The 20,851-nt window shown below is 42.0% G+C and overlaps 1 protein-coding gene across 3 annotated transcripts in view; it reads left to right on the plus strand.

The window, feature by feature from the left end:
* Positions 1–17,149, plus strand: part of Cd86 (CD86 molecule) — a 58,591-nt gene extending 41,442 nt beyond the window's left edge. The window contains exons 3-6 of one of the 3 annotated variants that reach the window (XM_087576827.1): positions 473–808; positions 2,853–3,149; positions 6,177–6,312; positions 16,549–17,149. In XM_087576827.1, the coding sequence (XP_087432953.1) occupies positions 473–808; positions 2,853–3,149; positions 6,177–6,312; positions 16,549–16,642 (863 nt within the window). In that variant the 3' untranslated portion in view covers positions 16,643–17,149. Of the gene's footprint in view, positions 1–472; positions 809–2,852; positions 3,150–6,176; positions 6,349–11,522; positions 15,675–16,548 lie in introns of those variants that run through there. The other 2 variants (XM_087576828.1, NM_020081.3) reach the window with 2 other exon arrangements.
* The last annotated feature ends 3,702 nt before the right edge of the window (positions 17,150–20,851 follow it).

A 20,851-nucleotide genomic window follows, 5' to 3' on the forward strand; every position in this document is an offset into this window, starting at 1 on the left:
AAAGGCGGCACGTGTGTTACCATCATCAACAATCTTAAAAAAAGAAAACGCCATAGAAGACCAAAGCATAAGGGGATAGCATGGGGCAGGCAGGGTTTAGGGGACGTTGTAGCAATTATGGAGGCCTATAACAACCTTGGTCGATGCTCTGGTTTACAAATTCGCAGAAGCACATTACCAGAAAGAATCCTAGAACATTACTTCAGACCACCTCCTTAAATGGGTGAGAAAACTGAGATCCCCAAAGGTTGCAGCCCATACACGTGAATAGTGGAGCAAGAGCAAAGGTCTAAGCTCCAGACGTCCAGCGTGGATGCCCTATTCCGGATCCTAGCATACAGCTCTCCAGTACTATCCAGCTAGCATCCAGTGCTATCACTACCCGACGACCTGGCGGCTGGGTGCCGAGTTAGAGCAACGGCGCTTCCCCTTCTTGCTTCCTCTTTCCTAATTCTCAGTTTTTCTATTTTAGATGCTGTTCCTGTGAAGAGGCAAGCTTACTTCAATAGCACTGCATACCTGCCGTGCCCGTTCACAAAGGCTCAAAACATAAGCCCGAGTGAGCTCGTAGTATTTTGGCAGGACCGGAAAAAGTCGGTTCTGTACGAACACTATTTGGGCGCAGAGAAACTTGATAACGTGAATGCCAAGTACCTGGGCCGCACAAGCTTTGATAGGGATAACCAGGCTCTACGACTTCACAATGTTCAGATCAAGGACACGGGCTTGTATGATTGTTTTATACAGCAAAAGACACCCACGGGATCAATTATCCTCCAGCAGTGGGAAACAGAGCTCTCAGTGATCGGTATGTGGTCAATGCCGGGTTTAGATTGTTGGCTGTTCAGATGAGACTATCTGTGAGCAAAGAAACATTGAGGGTGGGTATTCAACAGACTGGAAAAGAAGGCAGAAGAGAGCCACTCCTAGGGAGTTCATTTGGAGGGAATGTGGGATCTGAGAGTGGGGAACTGAAAGCCCTTTGTCCTTTGATGGTTTGTTTCTTGGGGATCAGTGAGACTTTTTTTTTTAAGAGACACAGTAGAGCTAGCTGAACAAAAGCAACACAGCCAGATTAAAATGATGGGCAATGTGGCCACTGCTTCTATGTTCTCCTTTTAGTCTAAGATTATTTTCACCCACAATAGTCTGGGGCTCTTGCTTTAGCTCTTAGAGTTCTGTCATTCCAAAATAGCGTATAAATGGAGCTGAATGTGCATGTTTAAACTTTACAATGAACTTCTTTTATTCAGCAAAATGCCTTTTGTGTTTCATCTAAGTTGAGTGTATCAAAAATTTGGAAGTTTTATTTTTTTAATTGATGAATTACATTATAATGTCAATCACTGAAAGATACTGGGTTGTTTCCAGTTTGAAGCTGTGACAAATCGAGCTCCTGTACAAGTGTCAGCTTCTGTGTGGACGTAAGTTTGTATTTCTCTAGTGCAGATTCATTTCAAGGCACGCTGTGCTGGACCCAGATAAATTCTTCATGAACTTGGAAAAGACAGAACAACACCTTTTGAGCAATAATCCCCCTAGAATGAACCTTTTCTAAAACCACAGGATAAGACAGGCCAAACCAGACACAGAATGGAGTGCTGCTCTCCTTGAGTGTGCTTGCTTCAAATGTGGCTACAGGGCTTCCGTTTAACAAGGTGCTAAGTTTGTGTTCTCAGTGTGTGGCAGGCACTGTGGAGGATGTGCTTCAGGAGGGTCTCAGACAAGCCTTTAGAACAGGTTGTCTGTTCATTAGAACCTGTATGTATACTAAACTTAACTCATGACTGCAAAATGTATTGTTGATGAAGCTGAATGGGATCTAGTAATTTTCACCAAGGATCAGCAGAATGTTCAAGGAGCATACCAATATTTCAGAACTGAAAAAAAAAAAGGGTGACATGCAATGACTTCCATTGTTAGGAAGAATACATGGTACTCTCTTTGTGGTTATGAAGTCTAGCCTCTAATGGCTGAGGCGTCTCTCCAGTCTCACACTGAACAATCAATTAATACGAAGAATCCATACATGCGTCAGGTCAGAATCTTTGTGCCAATGCACTTCAGCCCTGAAAACATGAGTGGAAAACAAAGAGGAGAGAGCATTGAATTTGCCCCCATATGAATGAATTCTTATAGCACAGTGGTTCTCAACTTTCCTAATTCTGTGACCTTTTAATCAATACAATTCCTTATGTTGTGGTGACATCCAGCCATACGATTATTCCATTTCTACTTCATAACCGTAATTTTGCTGTTATAAATCATAATGTAAATATCTGATATGCAAAATATCTAATACATGAACCCCCTCGAAAGAGGTTGTGACCCACAGGTTGAGAACCACCCTGTTACATTATGATAGTCGTGTCAAAAACTAACATTCTGAGTTTTTAAACACAAAGACTTCCCTTATTACTCTTACACGTAGGTTCTTAAAGATGAGGCCCGGAGCATGCAAGGACCATAAACCCTGTGAGTTCTCGATGGAAATTTACCTCATCCCTGAGTGGGAAGCTGAATGTTTCCCTGTGGGAATGTAGGCTAGACAGTTAGAGCAAGTCTCCATTGAGACCCAGGTTCTTAGAGTAGGGGGCCTCACTATAGACCTTGGTAAGATCATTTTAGCTAGCCTGTCTCTCCAAGAGGGCTCTCAAGAGGAGCAAGTAGACTTCTTGAAAGGTAAATGTAGACTTATTATGTAGCCCTCACTATGAACCGAGGCCCACACTGTATACACCTTGAAATGGCCAGGTCTACTCCAATCAGAGAACTGGATGTCAGTCACTTGCCATTCCTTTGTATAGACTTCTACGTTGAGATTGACTGTTTCTATCCATCTTCGATTCCAGCCAACTTCAGTGAACCTGAAATAGAGGAGGCTCAGAATGAAACAAGAAACACTGGCATAAATTTGACCTGCTCATCTAAGCAAGGATACCCGAAACCTACAAAGATGTATTTTTTGATAACTAATTCAACTAATGAGTATGGCGACAACATGCAGATATCACAAGACAATGTCACAAAGCTGTTCAGTGTCTCCATCAGCCTATCTCTTCCATTCCCGGATGGGGTGTACAATATGACCATTGTGTGTATTCTGGAAACGGAGTCAATGAATATTTCCTCCAAACCTCACAATATGGGTAAGGCTGCTTCCTAAGATTATTTATTTCACAAGATGTTAGATGCAGATCTTTTATCCCAATTATCCAGTGTTCACTGCTTGCTGGAAAAAAAAAACTTCCAGCCAGCCACTAGGGAGGCGCCAAATAGAAGGTTCTTCTTACATTTGCATGATCCAAGGTCCAAGAGTCTATGAACCTCTGAGCTACACTTGAAGAAACATGGTCTTAGCCCTGAAACTGACCCAGTCTTTGGAGTTATCCTTGGATGGAGGACAATGAAATGCTGTGGCCACAAAATAGAAGATGTCTCCTAGCAAGAAGCCTCTAACTGACTAAAACACACACACACACACACACAAATGTACTGTGTATAGACCCTATGGTACTTAATGTGCATGTGAACTCATTCTAGTCATTGCTGTCTATAAAGCTGAAAACTCAGATAGAAGATATCTTCTAGTTCTGGAGATTCTCTAAAACCTTAAAAGATATCTTCCAGTTCTTGAGACTCTCCCGGAAAATAGGAAATCCACGACATACATATATGACAAACCGAGTTTTTTTTTTTTTTTAAGATGAAACTCAAGTCTAAATTATAGCTCCTGGAAACAATTGCCTAAATTTAAAACAAGTTGACAATCAGTTCTGTGAGCATTTGGTGGCAGGCAAGATCTTTGAAAGTCAGCCGAACCCTCCTAAAGGCACTGGGGCCCTTATCCTACTGTAAAACAGACTATTGGACTTAGTGAATATGACTAAAAGAGAAGGGAAGGGGAGGTAGAGATCTACATGAAAGACCCATACATTTGCAGTGACTTTCTGCACAGAAAGGCTATGAGAGAGCATGTGTGCTCAGCCGGTGAGAGAACCACAGCGAATCAGCTGTACCCAATAAGGAGTAGGAAATATGTTTAGAATGAAGGCATGCTTGTGCCATCTTCTTGATGGGCTTCCATGGTGATGAGAGAAGAGGTTGAAGCTCAGTGCCAGCTTTGTTCCACAGAGAGCTAACTTACACCTGTACCCCACTTGTGACAAGCAACCATTCCTCCTAGAATGAAGGCACTCTGTTCCCACTTGAGGCTCATCACTGTCTATTCTGAGGCCCCTCCCCTCCCCCTCCCACCCCAAAACTCACAGCCACCTGCCTTCTGTGGCCCCTTCTCCAGCCCTTTAACTATGATTTGCTCCTTCTGATGGCACCCATCCATCTCTTTCTGCCTCCCCTGGCTTTGCCTCATCCTTCATCCTGGTGCCTCCCTCAGTAACTTGGCCTATGGACACAACTCCGAGAAACACCCCCATGGCTAGCACCCACAGCCAGTTTTACAACTGAGCCCACTTCCTCTCCCAGAACTGATTCCCTTTCGCTCCAATATCTCAGCCACTGAAAATCTAGGAAAAAATGTGGTCACCCAGCTGTCCTAGTTGCTCCTACTGCAGTATTTCCTAGAAATATAGAAGATACTCTAAGCTGTACCTCAAACCTATCATCTTCAGCTAACCACCAGCATTATGTTTCCCCACCCTTGTCTAGAGGTGAGCAGGCACTGGTGAACACCATAAGCTCATCATGACTCACCTCTACTAGTTAACTATCTTAGAACTTGCCCAGGTACCACATTCAGCAGTGCTTCAGCCCCAGGTACTTCATCCAAAGGGCTTGTATATCTGTGTCCCTAAATCTATGCCCTGACCAGAGACAGGGTAGCTACTATCCTAGTTAAGATTTTATCGCTGTGAAGAGATACCATGACCACAGCAATTCTTATAAAGGAAAGCATTTAATTGGGGCTGGCTTACAGTTTCAGAGGTTCAACCCATTATCGTCATGGCAAGAAATATAATGGTATGCAGGCAGACAGGATGCTAGAAAAGGAGGTGAGAGGTCTACATCTTGATCCACAGGCAGCAGAAGGAGACTGTATGTCACACAGGTCATAGCTTCAGCATAGGAGACCTCAAAGCCTGCCTCCGCAGTGACACACTTCCTTCAACAAGGCAACACTCCAACAAGGCCACTCTTCCTAATAGTGCCACTCTTTATGGCCAAGCATTCAAACACATGAGTCTATGCAGACCATTGCTATTCAAACCACCATAGCTACTGTATCTTTTTGTGTATCGAAAGGTAGAAGTCTCCCTATAAGAGCCATGACTTCTTTCATTGGAAATCCCAAATAGATTCAAGTTAGGCAAACAGGAACACACTCAAAAGGTATTAAATACGGTCCACAATGTCAATAATTCTTTTCCTTGCTATTCTAAGAAGAGAGCACATGCCTAAAAATTATATCTAAACTATGATGTCTTTTGATCCTAGTTTCTCTGTAATTTAGGATTAAACAGAAGGACTGTTTCTTTAACTGTCTATGAACTGAACTACTCAATTTTTCATTAATTTCTGAGACTGCACTTTATGTTTTCCTACTCTAGGAGGTAATTGCTGACCTTCAGGGGTCTGATTTTCCAGGGAATGTCGAAATAGCAAAGGTTTCCTAACACAGAAGACACACTGAAGGGCAGGGTGAGGAAGCCTGAGGTTCCTTCAGTAAAAGTAATAATCAAATACTTTAAAGTTCTATTTGCCCAAATGACAGGTGATCTAGAGAGTGACTTCAAGATGGGGATGGATGAAGGAACCATTACCAAAGTTCCTGTGGCCCTAGAACCCAGGGAGAGAGAGAGAGAGAGAGAGAGAGAGAGAGAGAGAGAGAGAGAGAGAGAGAGAGAGATAGCAGAGACAGACAGACTTACAAAATCAGAGATAGACAGAGACAGATAGAGAGGGAGGGTCAAAAGGTGGGAAGGAGGGGCTGGGGATTTAGCTCAGTGGTAGAGCGCTTACCTAGGAAGCGCAAGGCCCTGGGTTCGGTCCCCAGCTCCGAAAAAAAGAACCAAAAAAAAAAAAAAGGTGGGAAGGAGGGAAGAAGGGAGGGTGGAAGAAAGGAGGGAGGGAAGGAAAGCAGGCAGACAGGCAAGCTGTAAATTTAAACCATCCATAAATGAGTTTCTCACTAATGGAAAACTTGTGGTCATTTCTAGTTTTTTCGCAGCCCCAGTTTGATCGAAAGACTTGGATCCAGATTGCAGGTCCCAGTTCACTTCTGTGCTGTCTCTTTCTGCTGGTCGTCTACAAAGCAGTCAAAAAGTGTTTGAAGATGCAGAACCAGCCCGGCAGGTAATGAGTGTCTTTGTCCTGTCTGAAGACCGCCCTGTAAAATGTGTTTCTAATAAGCGTACAAGATGAGGAGGTAGCTCAGCAGTGCACAGCACGTGCAAGCGAAGTCTGGTCTCCAACCCCGAAGAAGAAGAAAGTGTTTTTACATGAGAATGTGAAACAGTGGGTTTTGTTGTGACACTCACACATGCAAATGCTATACTTTGCATACATACATTCCACTCCCCATTGTCATCTCTGGTCCCCCCCAACACACACACAGACACAGACACAGACACAGACACACAGATACACACACACACACACACACACACACACACACACACACACACACACACCCACCAGTTACCGGCTCTTTTTTCTTGATAATTTTCCTTCTACCCTCAGGAGACAGACGGTTGCTGGATCTAGTTTCCGGGAGACAGGAAACATGTTACAATTGTCTTTCTGAGTCTGGATTAGTTCGCTGACCATGATAATCTCTATTCATTTACTTTAAGATGACATCATTATGTTCTTAACAATGGCTCAGCAAAACTTTGTGGTACATATATATGTATGTATGTAACTCATGTTGTTTCCCCATTTATCAGTGGATAGTTCTGTATTTTGGCTACTGCAAATAGTGACGTAGTAAACATGGTCACTATCTTTGTGGTATGCAGACTTAGAATTCTTCAGTTACAGACACAGGAATAGTAATTAGCTGTGGGAGTTCTATTTTTAGTCTTTTGAGGAAACCTCCATTCTAGTGGACACTCTAATTTTCACTTCCACAAACTGTAATAAGCCTCTTTCCTTGTATCTTTTCTGGCATTTTCCCCTCTGATGACAGCCATTGTTGACTGGGTAGTGCATTGTAGTTTTGACCTATATTTCCTTAATGGTTAAGGATGTTAAGTTGTGTGTGTGGGAGGGGAGGGGGAGTTACTTATTGGCCATTGGTTCTTTGAAAAAAAAAATGACTGTCCAATTCATTTATTAATTGGGTGATTTGGGTTTTTTTTTTTAGATTTAGATTTTTAAATATTTATTTATTTATTTATTTATTTATTTATTTATTTATTTATTTATTTATTTTGAAAATCGACCTGGATACAACACACAATGTTTCTTAATCGTATTCACTCTTCAGACCCTATCTTCCATTCTCCTAGCCCCCTCCCATCACCCCCCCCACAAAGATCTGTCCTTTGAACATGTATTTACTTATCTAACCCACTAAGTCTGATTAGTGCTACCCAGACACACAGAGCCATGTGTCATCCACTGGTACATGTGGACAACTTTGCAGTGCCACATTTCTAAAAGTAAGTGACTCTCCCTCCCCAGCAGCCACCAAATGCCAATAGCTTCTCAAGAGGGGCATGAACTCCCAAGCCTCTCCTGTGTCCGTGATGGGAATTTTGACTAGTTTGACCTTGTACAGATCTTGTGTAGGTCATCACAGCTGCTAAGATTTTTGTGTGCCAGTCATGCCACACCCAGAAGACAGAATTTCACAGCACTCTCTCCTCTCTATCCTTTGGCTCTTACTGTCTTTCTGCCTCATCTTCTCTGAAGGTCTCTGAGCCTTGGGGTAGGAATGCAGTGGTAGATACAGATGTCTCACTGAGGGCTAAACAAAGTCACTTACTTTCTGCACTTTGAGCAACGTGTCTCTGCACTAATCACTACCCTTAAACAAACCTCTCTGGCCAGCGTTGGGAGCAATATAAGTCTATGGATATAAATATAAATAGAAGGAAGTTTGATAACAATCATTTAATAGAACAAGATCAGTAGATTCCCTCCCAGGGACTGTGAGTTCCTTCATGCAGGTCACACCCACTACAAATGAATTTACCCCTGCAAAGCAGACCTCAAATCCCATCGATAGATCTGTTAGTAATCTCCATAGAGTCTTGCTATAGTTCACCTTCTAGCACTATATAAGGTATCCGGCAGGGAGAGAGTCTCCTGGGCAAGTCAAGATTGCTCTCTCTATGGCTTAAAACCACAGAATGTTGTGTCTTCAGCAATGCACTCTTACTACTCAGTTCTGATGAGCAGCCATGAGCAGCAGCGATAACCTGTATTGTTTGGATGTTCTTGGGACTCTGACGAATTTCATTATTTCATTCAGCTTTTTGCTTGCTTTTTTTTTTTTTTTTTTTGTCCTCCTGAAATTTATTCACATCCTCTGTGACTTGTCTGAGCATAGCTATAATTACTGGAGTTCTTTGTGGGGAAGTTCTTTAGGCTGTCTTCATTAGAGGCATATCTATTAGGGGATTAGGGATTGGGGTGTAAGATGTGTTGTCTTGGGTGTGTGTGTGTGTGTGTGTGTGTGTGTGTGTGTGCCCGTGTATTTGTGTATGTGTGTTGCTTTCATTTTTTTTTTCTGCACTGGGTAAGTCTTAAGTATGCAAAGTGGTCTGTTGATTGGCATGCTCTCCTCCTCCTCCTCTCCCTCTTCCTCCTCTTCCTCCTCCTCTCCTCTTCTTCCTCTTCTTTCTCCTCCTCCTCCTCCTTTTTTGTTATTGTTATTGTCATTCAGGTCACCTTTCTCTTCCAATGGAGGTGTTAACAGTGTTCAGGGGAAGCCTGGTTTCCCTACTTAGTTCAGGTGTCTGTGAAGCCTGTGTACCTGGAGGAAAAAGCCAAAACTGGGTCTTTGTTTATTTTCTATGTAACTGTCCTATTATGTGAACAGTTGGTGAGGGTTATCTCCCCTGGAGCAGACTGTCTCCCCGCCCTGTGGTACAGTTGGTGAGGGTTATTTCCTGTGGAGCAGACTGTCTCCCCGCCCTGTGGTATAGTTGGTAAGGGTTATCTTCCGTGGGGTAGACTGTCTCTCCACCCTGTTCTACCCATTGGTGAGGGTTATCTCCCGTGGGGTAGACTGTCTCCCCGCCCTGTGGTACAGTTGGTGAGGGTTATCTCCCGTGGGGTAGACTGTCTCCTCACCCTGTTCTACCCATTGGTGAGGGTTATCTCCCGTGGGGTAGACTGTCTCCTCACCCTGTTCTACCCATTGGTGAGGGTTATCTTCTGTGGGGTAGACTGTCTCCCCGCCCTGTGGTACAGTTGGTGAGGGTTTCTGCCATGGGGTAGACTGTCTCCCCGCCCTGTGGTACAGTTGGTGAGGGTTTCTGCCATGGGGTAGACTGTCTCCCCGCCCTGTGGTACAGTTGGTGAAGGTTTCTGCTGTGGGGTAGACTGTCTCCCCGCCCTATTGTTGGCTTTACTGCTCAGTGAGTTAAGGGAGTCCTTTTCCAAAGTTCTTGTCTGGCCCTACCTCGAGTGTTTTTATCCTATGTTTTCCTCTATGGTGTCCTAGAAGTCAGTTTCTTTTAATTAAGATCTTCACCCATTTTAAAAAGATTTTTCTTTACAAGGTGCAAAAGAGAGGTCCAGTTGTGGTCAATATGTGGATATCTAGTTCTCTGGGTGTCGTTTTATTCTCTTTTTCTCTAATACATGTTTTTGGCACATTTGTTAACAAAAATAGCGTACAGCTGCATGAGCTAATTTCCGAGCCCTTTATTCCATTCCATTGGCTTACCTGTCTCGTCTCATGCCAGTGTCACGCTGGTTCTGTAACTATGCCTACACTATAATATGATTGAGAGCAGATACTGTGATGTGTTCCAGCTATGTTATATTCATAACAATTTTATGAATTTCTTCCTCTATGTATGACAATGTCATTGGAGTTTTAATGAGATAGAATGGAATCTATACAGTGCTTTTGGCAATATATCCATTTTCAACCATTTTCCAACCTGCCTGTGAGCACAAAAGACCTTCCTTCTTCTAGTATCTCCTTTCAGTTTTTTTTCTCTTCAGTGTTTTAATGTTCTCATTTTGAGATCCTTCACCTCTGAGTTAGACATAGTCCTATGTTTATTGTTGTTTGGTTTGGGGTTTTTTTGTTTGTGGTTTCTTGCCAGTGCCAGTTGAACACATTATGTAGACCAGAATGGCCTCAAAGTCACAGAGGTCTGCTTGCCTCTGCCTCCCAAGTGCAGGGATTAAAGGCCTGCACCCCCCATGCCCTGCCTCATCATTGTTTCTCCACAGTGTACACCAAGCTAGCGGGCTCAGGGGCTGTAAGGATTCTCCTGTCTCCGGCTCCTATCTCTCCACAGAAGCATCGGAGTTGCAGATTCTCCGGCTATTCATCCGTGTTTTTACATCGCTTTAAGAATTTGAACTTGGGTCCTGGTGCTTGTATGGCAAGCACTTTTACCACTGAGCCCTGATGCTCCCCCTCAGTCTCACCTGCCTTATGTAGTCTGGTGGCTTTCCACGGGGCTATTTATTTATTTATTGATTTAATGTATACGAGTACACTGTAGCTGTCTTCAGACTCACCAGACGAGGGCACCATATCCCATTACAGATGGTTGTGAGCCACCATGTGGTTGCTGGGAATTGAACTCAGGACCTCTGGAAGAGCAGTCGGTGCTCTTAACCACTGAGCCATCTCTCCAGCCCCTCCACGGGGCTTTTTAAATTCAACTCATTGGATTTTCATTCCCGGCAGTTCTGTTCATTTTCTTTCTCAAAATCTGTTTTGAGTTTTTTTTTTTTAATGTATGCTTTTGATTTTCTCATTCATGTCCTGAATTCATTTCCTTAAATAATTTGTTTAGTCGTTTATGCCTTCTTAGGGGTCATTAATCATTTTTATAAGTAGGCTTTTCAATTGTTTGCCCCAAATATCTTTGTGTTCACAAGCTAAGGAGTTATGATTTATTGGAGGTACCATGTTACCTTGCTTTTTAATGGATTTCTTTTGCTTCTGGGTGTGGTATAATATCCATTAGGCTGTATGCTACTTCCGCTTTTATTTGGGTGTTTGTTTAGCCGGCAGCTTTCTCTCAATGGCTCAGGCTCTAATAGCACTTAAAGAATTAGCCATAAGTAGAAGCAATTTCTAGATTGGAGTGAGTAGCTCCCCAAGTTTCTTTTCATAATGTAATGAACAGCTTGCAACAGAAACAAAAGAGAGATGGAGCAAAAAAGAAAGAGATGTTTCTTTCCCCATAAGGCAACCAGAAATATTTAAGACTAGATAAGAATGTCTTAAGATGGGGCTGGAGAAATGGCTTAGTGGTTAAGAGCCCTGGCTACTCTTCCGGAGGCCCTGAGTTCAAATTCCAGCAACCACATGGTGGCTCACAACCATCTGTAATGTCCTCTTTTGGTGTGTCTGAAGACAGCAACAGTGTACTCATACATAATAAATAATAAAATAAAGAAAGTCAAAGATGATATGTATACATGAAAAAAGAAGTTGCGGGGTGACATAGGGAAGTTAAATGTGTGGGTAAGATGGTCACACTAAACTATGTCATCAGAAGGCAGGGAACAAGAGAGCCCAGCACACAGATATCCCCAAAAGAATGGTGTACAATTATTGATAGCAAAAGTTATTTGGTCAGACACTTAGACAGTGAGTTTGGTCATCCAAGAAAGAGACATACCATGAATAACCAAGCCATGTAGGTAAAAGATGAGCAGAACAGTTCTGTAGTAACTTTCTTTGCTTTGCAGATTTTTCTAGTCTTGACCAAAATAAGTAAATTAGCATTCCTTTCAAAACTTCCATTTCCTAAATCTAAAACTATATGCTACTTTAAAATATGTATGTATCTTTATTCTATATGTTTGTGCATTTTGTGCTCATGTCTATGTGTACTGCATAACCTGCCTGGTGCCCTTGGAGGCCAGAAGAGGATGCCAGGTCCACTGGAGATAGAGTTAAAGGTAACTATAACGTACCCTGTGGTGCTAGGAACCGAACCAGGGTCTTCTGCAAAAGCATCAAGTGTTCTTAACCACTAAGTCATCTCTCCAGACCCTCTATATATTACCTTATAAGGCAAAAAATTTAGATGAGTCACAAAAACTTACCTAGGTAGGTCAGAAAGCTATGCCAAAAGAAGAGGGGTTGTGGGATTTGGAGAAAGCTCAGTCATTATTGTTGGCTTGGAGCTTGGGAAAAGAAGGCTCTAAACAAGGAATTTGAATCACTTCTAGAGGCTAGACATGGTCCTCACTTGACAGACAGCTAAGAAGTGAGAAGTCCATTGAGCTCTAAAACCTCAGAGAACTGAATTCTGCCAACAGATAAAGACAGGAGTGAGCATGACCCATCCACAAAGACCTAAGTTCACTTCCAACCAGTAGAAATATATCCCTGAATGGAACCTCCTCCAAATATGACATTAATCTACTTCTCAGACGAGAGCCTTCAAAACAACTAACCTGGCACTAAAAGCCCTGCCCAGGGTTCATTTCTTAATTCTGCCTATCCCATTTAGGCCATCTAAATGAGTAAAAAGGAAATACCAAGTCCATTCTAGGTGATTTCTTACCCCAGTCCTGGATTAATAAGAAAGAAAAAGGAAGGGGTGTGTAATTATGAATTATTGCCTTCATCTAATCTGAAGTTACCCTATCGGTTTATCCATTGGGGAACTGGATCAACTAAAAACAATGTATATACTAGTGCTCATGAAGCTAATAGTTTTTACAATTTGCCTCCACACAGCAAAGTTAGAAGAGTATCAGTTCTTAAAGTTACCCTTTTGTGTTCTGCAAACAAAGTCTCACTACATGGTGCTAGCTAGCACTGACTTTGCTATGTAGGCCAGGCCGTGCTTTCCTGGGCTCTCGGATAGCTGCCATCACTTACTCCCAGTGTTTCATCTTTGTCTCTTGCCTCTGCCTCTTGAGTGTTAAGGCCAAAGGTTCGTGCTACCACATCTGGCTAGTTAAAATTTCTTGAAGAACAAGTGTCCTTTCCGAGGTGACCCATTTTCATCATCATTTAAACAGAAACCCCCTCAGAGTTTAAAACTGAAAGTTGGGGATGTCACAGTACCAGATGCTGACGTTAACATCCATTCCAAAAGTGTGTGTCACACTTCGCAGCTTCTGTGTGCTTTCATTTTTAAACTGAGGCTTCTTGTGATTATGCTGCCTTTGCCATGGGCATGAAAAGACCATTTACTGTCTTCTGTTCTATATTTACCTGAGACACCGTACTTAGCTGTAAAGCACCATACTTTAAAGAGGAAGTTGGGCAATTATAAAATCTAATCAGATTCATAAAGAATTTAGGAGCTCAAATAAGAAACAGCTCAAATGCTGTTCCTTTGTATGACTAAAATAAGATACCAAAGGCTTGATACCTTAAGGGAAAGTTCATCATGGTTTATGGTTTGGGGCAGAGCAGGGTCGGGCAGCTATGGTGTGCTGCATTGTGACATGCAGATGGCAGAGTAAGAACTGTGTGTGTGTGTGTGTGTGTGTGTGTTTGTGTATGCAAAAGAGACACCAAGGTGAGCTTATAACAACCTGCTTCTACAATGCCAGTCCCTGAGACCTAACTTACTCCTATGGGTGCATATTAATTCTCCCAAGTGTGGCCCCTATGACCAAATTCCCTCTAATCAGGACCCACCTTTAAAGGTTATTCAACTTGTCCTTCACCCCACAATGTGCTTCAAGGTGCATGAAAGTCTAGCTTTAGGGGTTAGACCACATTGAAAACAGGGCATCAAATAACCAAAGAATGTTCAACCCAAGGAAAGACCTAAGGGAGGGAGAGAAAGGGGAGGGAGGCTGCTTTCAATTATCGGAAGGAGTAGCTGTCTCCAGCCACAAAGGTCACACTCAAACTGTAGTCCAGAATGGCTCTCAGAATGGGAGACTAGAAATATGAGGAACATACGAACAGTCTGTCTAACTACTAATGCTCTCCTGAAATTGTGTGGAAGAAACAGACTTGTTTCCTCTCAACTGTTTCATGAATTGCTCTCTGACACAAACATCTGAAAACCAGACAAAACTTGAGTGAAGCTAGTGTTTCCAGACATTGGACATCAGCAACAGAAAAACATAAATGTAACTACAAGCAGGGAAATGGTAACATTATGATTGCCCACAACATATCGGACTATAGTCAATGGCCAATCTGCTCTAAAGGTAGGGGAGTCCTGATACCCCAAGTTAAGAAAACATAGCAAGAAAGGAATCCCATATGATACACAGAACACAGATGTCAAAAATCTTAACAAAATTAGAAATTAAAATCTAGTCATATATTACAAGTATGCTACAGCATGGGAACATAGAGCATGTTCTAGGAAGATAAGAAAATGGACCACTCAAAAACCCAAGGAGTGACAGTTACACAAACAGACTGAAAGAAACCCCATGTGGTTCTGCCGATGGACATGGAAAAGGCTTTTGACAAAATTAACATCCATTCATAACTTTAAAGAAGAAAGAAAGATGCTCATGAATTAGGAATCCAAGGGGGGATTTCTCAAACCAACAAAGGACATCTGCCAGAATCACTCTGATAGTGTGGTTGTGATAAAGGAAAATTGCTCTTGCATTAAGACCGGGAAGGAGGCAAAGATGCCCATGGGTACTGCCTTTGTTTAGCGCTGTGTTGTAAAGTCCTGGCCAGTGTGGGAAGACTCAAAGAAAGGCCTACAGAGTGGAAAGGAAAAGGGGAGAATATTTCTATCTTTGAGGCAAATAACATGATCATGGTTGCAGAGAAGACTTTAAAAACTATCAAACAGCTATTAGAATGAATAACCCTAACCATAACAGAGCCTTATGGTGCAAGTTCAAAAAAATGAAGGTTCAGTATTCTCTATATGCTAACAATAAACAGACACTGAGAGGTTTTGTTTGTTCATTTGTTTGTTTGGTTGGTTTTCAAGAAAGGCTGTCCTGAACTCACAGAGAGCTGCCTGCCTCTGCTTCCCATGTGCTGGGATTACAGGCCTTCACTACCACCGCCACCTCCAGGCCAGAGAAAATGTTTAATGGCAGATTCTAGGATCATCAAATAATAACAAAGGCTTGGCTCTGCATTTAACAAAACAAACGCAATACCTAGAACTAGCATTACTGTGGACAGAAATTGAAGTAGACCTAATTAAAAGGAAGCATATACTAGGTTCAGGGATTAGGAGACAAGATATTATTAAGGCGCCATTTTTTTTAACCAAATTCATTAATGGGTTGAAGCCGTCTAAATCGAAAGCCAGGAAGACTGATTAGTAAAAATTAAAAGACCGACCCTACAAAGATAGGGAGGAATGCAAATAACCGACGGCTGGTAACATGATTTTGAAAAGTAAGGATGAAAGTGGAATCAGGTGTGGTGATCCAGGGCCACAATCCTAGCAGTCAGGAGACAGATGCAGGACGACTGAGTTGAAGGCCAGCCTGGCCTACATGGGTAAGACCTGTATCTCAAAAAAAGAGACACCTGAACAGTTCTGAAAGAATGGTCATAGACAGTGTGACATTGATGAAAGGACAGGGATGTCAGTCAGTGAGGGAAAAAGAGGGCAAAAAAAAAAAATCAAATCAAATCAAATGGCTAATTGCTTTTGATTAAAAAATACCAGGCAATTCCATGCTGAAAGGGAAATATTTTCAACTACTGGTATTGGAATAATTAGAATTTAGGAGGGAGAATATGATTTACACAAAGTAAGATAGATTATAGACTAAATAAAGGAGCTAAAGTTAAGACATTTCTGAAAGAAAATATCTTTGAATCTTTAGGTTAAGCAAGTATTTTTCCGTAGGATTCAGTACAAACAGAAACGGGTAAAGGAATATAGTAAACTTCATCGAAATTAAAGTATTCGCCCACGGACTTCGTCAAGAAAACAAAAAGTCACAAACTTGGGGAAAATATAAATATTTCTAAAATATACATTTGACACAAAATATATAGAGAGAATATACAGCTACATATTACTAATCAGAGACAATCCGTCTGCATAAACAAGATACAGTCATGTAGGGAAAAACCACCTAGTCATAGAGACAAATTTCAAAAGCTGTACGTTGAATGGAGGCAAGAGAAGATTGTGCATTGTGTGATCCTGTTTAGGTGAAGTTTGGGATGAAGAAAGGCTAAACAATCGATGATCAGGACCAACGGGGTGGAATAAAGGCATCTGACTGAACAGATCAGAAGGAAACCTACAGAATGCTTTCTGTCATGATTGGCTCAAGGTTATATACCATAATCACTTGTTAAACGTATCAAATCTTTCTCATGGCTAGACCTCACTCTTAAATATGCACACACATAGACGAGAATGCCAGGGACATGAAATGTTCTGGAAGACTCTATTTGGTAAAGGCTACCTCATGGAACCATTGCGGTATTGTTGAGCGGTCCCTATGTTTTCATTGCAGACCCAGCAGAAAGACTTGTGAGTCCAAGCAGGACAGTGGTGTTGACGAGTCGATCAACCTGGAGGAAGTTGAACCCCAATTGCATCAGCAGTAAGTTCATTCAAAGAGCAACTCGGCCTCCTAGCCACCTCAGTACTCAACAGATGGTTCATGATCTCCGTGTAGAGCAGCTACATTGATGAAATGCAAGAAGGAAGGCTGGAATTCTTTCAGCTCATGACTGGCATGAAAAGAGGAAAAGCAGCAATCGCAAAACTCTGAGGCTACCTTAGTCTGCAGATACCCCAGTGGGCATGGCTTGGCCCTTTCAAAGAAGGACAAAGACCAACTGATGCTGAAAAGCACGTGGTGTGTCTGTAAGGCATGGAGTAGTCACCACCCACACTTACAGACTTCGGCGGGTCTGAGCAGCAAAACATTGCTCTTTACAGTTTGCACAAAGGTCCCTGGAGGCCTGAAGCCTGTTTTGCTAGCAGGGTTCATGCTCATAATGTTTCAGTGAATACATCTTGACCCAGCCTGTGCAGACTCAGGGTTTAGCTACTTGCTAACGTGTTCTGTACAGAGTGGATTTCAATAAAGTTTTCTTGAAATTTTTCAAGTACACTTTTTTTTTTCCTGCCACGTCAGTAGTAACGTTATGGGATAACGTTCCTACTCGTCTCTCACATCTCTGTGGCTAAAAGTCTCTGACTCCTCCCAAATCCTCCTTTCTTTCCTTCTTCTCTGTCTGCTGTATAAGAAATGAGGCTTGGCAGCAGCAAACCACTGAACTGAGAATAGAACCCCCGTTGAAGGAATCAGAGAAAGAACTGGAAGAGCTTGAAGGGGCTCGAGATCCCATATGTACAACAATGCCAAGCAACCAGAGCTTCCAGGGACTAAGCCACTACCTAAAGACTATACATGGACTGACCCTGGACTCTGACCTCATAGGTAGCAATGAATATCCTAGTAAGAGCACCAGTGGAAGGAGAAGCCCTGGGTCCTGCTAAGACTGAACCCCCAGTGAACTAGACTGTTGGGGGGAGGGCGGCAATGGGGGGAGGGTTGGGAGGGGAATACCCATAAGGAAGGGGAGGGGGAAGGGGGGAGGGGGATTTTTGCCCGGAAACCGGGAAAGGGAATAACACTCGAAATGTATATAAGAAATACTCAAGTTAATAAAAAAAAAAGAAAAAAAAAAGAAATGAGGCTTGGGTTTGCATATATAAATATATTATTGATATACATATCAATAATGAGACGTCTCTAAGAGTTGGGTAAAATTTATTTTCTGAGTGCTAGTAGGAACCCTCAGAATAGAGAAGCAACACTTTTCGGATTGTTACCTTTCAAGTTGAGCAATTTTTAAATAATGTGCATATATGTATGAGTAGCAAAAGCTTAATGTAACATGATCACCTGAAAACACACATTCTTGATGAGTTAATAATATAAAAATATATGTCACGGGAAAATAATGTGAGAGAAGCCAACAATATTCTAGAACAGGGAACCTGTCTAGACTGTGGGGGACAGGGCTGTGCCTAAGTTCTCCAGAGAAACTCAGGTATTGAAGACAGTGCCTCAAAACACATTTGTTTGAAGATCGGATGAAGCATTAACATGCCCTTTAGTGAAAACATCTCTCCTTTGCATATTAAATTTTCTAGACTTCTTGTGCTCCAAGTCTGAGGGCTAAAGAAAGCAAAAGAGAGTTGCAGCAGGCCCTCAGGTAGCTCACTGGCTAACCCTGCCTGTTTGTCATGGGGTTGGCTCTTTGATGTTCCTGTTCCATCCAGTCCTCGCAATCACTGAGTCTACTCATTCCCACTGATCAGTCTGTCTCACTGTATTCTAACCAAAATGCCTAAAGAAATGGAGTTATCCCTTTCATTCCCTTTTCCCTAGACATGCCACTCTGGTGTCACAAACCTTTCCATAGACACACTCAGTTTTTATCCATCCATCCATCCAACCATCCATCCAACCATCCACCCATCCATCCATATCTATCTATCTATCTATCTATCTATCTATCTATCTATCTATCTATCTATCGACCTAGCTATGTATGCATGTATTTACGTATCATCTATCTATCTATCTATCTATCTATCTATCTATCTATCTATCTATCTATCTATCTACCTATCTATCTACTTACATATCTATGTATCTATCTACTTACCTATGTATCTATGTATCTATGTATCTATCTATGTATCTATGTATCTATCTATGTATCTATGTATCTATGTATCTATGTACATACCTACCCATCTATGTATCTATATATCTATGTATCTATGTATCTATGTATCTATGTATCTATGTATCTATGTATCTATGTATCTATGTATCTATGTATCTATCTATGTATCTATCTATCTATCCATCCATCCATCCATCTATCTATCTATCTATCTATCTATCTATCTATCTATCTATCTATCTCTGTGTTTGTATGTGTCCATATACACGTGTAGCCTTTATTTAGGCAGATCACTCTTGCTAAGATGATTAAGAAAAGGACTGGTCTCACATGTGATCTGACAGCAGTTTTGGTGCAGTTACCTGCATAAAATTTCAGCAGTTTGAGGAGGCCCCACTGAGGCCCCACCCCTAGTTGAGGACCTATTGGCTGTTGGTGGTTGCTAGAGGAGGAAAAGTTGCTTTTCTTTGTGGAGGTTGGCCATTGGTAGGTTTCCCATGTCCCAGTGGATGATTTCATACCCATGTGTATATAAGGAGCATTAGACTCGGTGTGTTAAAAATAAATGCATAAGCAAATAAAATCAAAGGACAAACGACAACAAAAAATACCAAGATAATATAATTTCCTGTTTCAAACAGATCTGGGTTTGAATCTAAATCACCTCGGATAAATTGCTTAACTTACTCATCTAGAAAATGGAGTAATGGCGAAGCCCTGTACATCTTTATTGTATCCATGTTCAATTTTACCAGTGTGACGCTTAGCTTTAGCTAACTTAATGTGACCTAGAGTCACCTGGGAAGAGTCTGAATAAGAGATTGTCCTCGTTGTTGGGGTGGCCTATGAGTGTGTCTGTGGAAGACTGTCTTAAGTTAATTGATACGTGATGACACATCCCACTGTGGGCGGCACTGGTCCCTATGCAGAGGCTCCTGAACTATGTAAGAGTGGAGAACCTCGTTGAGGGAAAGCAAACAACCCAGCAGGTAAGCATGCCCTGCTCTTGACTGTGAGTAGGATCTGACTGTTTTAAGCCTCAACCTTGACTTCCCTACGGTGATGAACTGTAACCTAGAATTGTAAGCAAAAATAATCCCCTTCTTCCATGATTCTCTTTGTGTCAGAGTATTTTATCACAGCAACACAAATAGAAAAGTTAGAACTTAAAGTGAAGCTTCATGGGTTTTTCTCAACGTTGACCTATTCACCCCATTAAAAATATGGAGTCGCATGCTGTCCCTAGACATATTTCTAAGCCTTCAGTTGAATATCCAATGTCATCGACAATTTGATTTTAAATCTGATTTTTTTATCAACCTTATTTTTCCCTCTCATTCTATGAGGAAACCATGATGCTACTAGATGTAATTGGCTTATATTATCTGAGCTGTCAACCACTCCTGTTATCCTTTCATTTTGAAATACTTCTCACCATTTGTCTCTGTTCATCATAGTCTTAGTCATTTGTGGGGTGTGTGCGTGTGTGTGTATCTCTCTCTGTGTGTGTGTGTGTGTGTGTGTGTGTGTGTGTGTGTGTGTGTGTGAATTAAGATTCATTCATTTGGCTAAGCTGGATGTCCAGAGAGCCCCAAGAACCTCCTGTCTCCACCTTGTCCGTACTGAGATTGTACACATCTAGCTGCTGGGACTGACTGTCCTACCATTTTTGTACATAGGTTCTGGGGATCCAATCTCAGGCCCTCAGCCTACACAGCACACACTTCACTTTACCTACTGACCTATCTTTCCGGCCTTCCATTTTGTTCATTTTAAAACAAAGCTTACACACAACAAATATTATCAGACCACATACTACACTACCAGTAGGACTGCATATGGTTGATACTGTGTCTTTGGATCACAGACGGTGGTCCACCAAGAGTGTCCAGTTTCTGTCTTCAGACTTCTGAGGGAGCACAAGGACCCGGAACAAGTGAGCAAATTGTGTACGGCACAGAAGCTACCCTGAAGCTCTTGATCTGAGTAGCTTCATCTTCCACATTCCAACCTTTCTCCCATCATCTTGGCTTCTGACCTCTGCTTTCTGTATCACTGGAACCTGATCCCTGGCCCCTCCTTGATCTCTGTCCTCCTTTGCTTTCT

This window comes from Rattus norvegicus, chromosome 11 (assembly GCF_021556685.1).
Source record: "Rattus norvegicus strain SHRSP/BbbUtx chromosome 11, alternate assembly SHRSP_T2T, whole genome shotgun sequence".
NCBI lineage: Eukaryota > Metazoa > Chordata > Mammalia > Rodentia > Muridae > Rattus > Rattus norvegicus.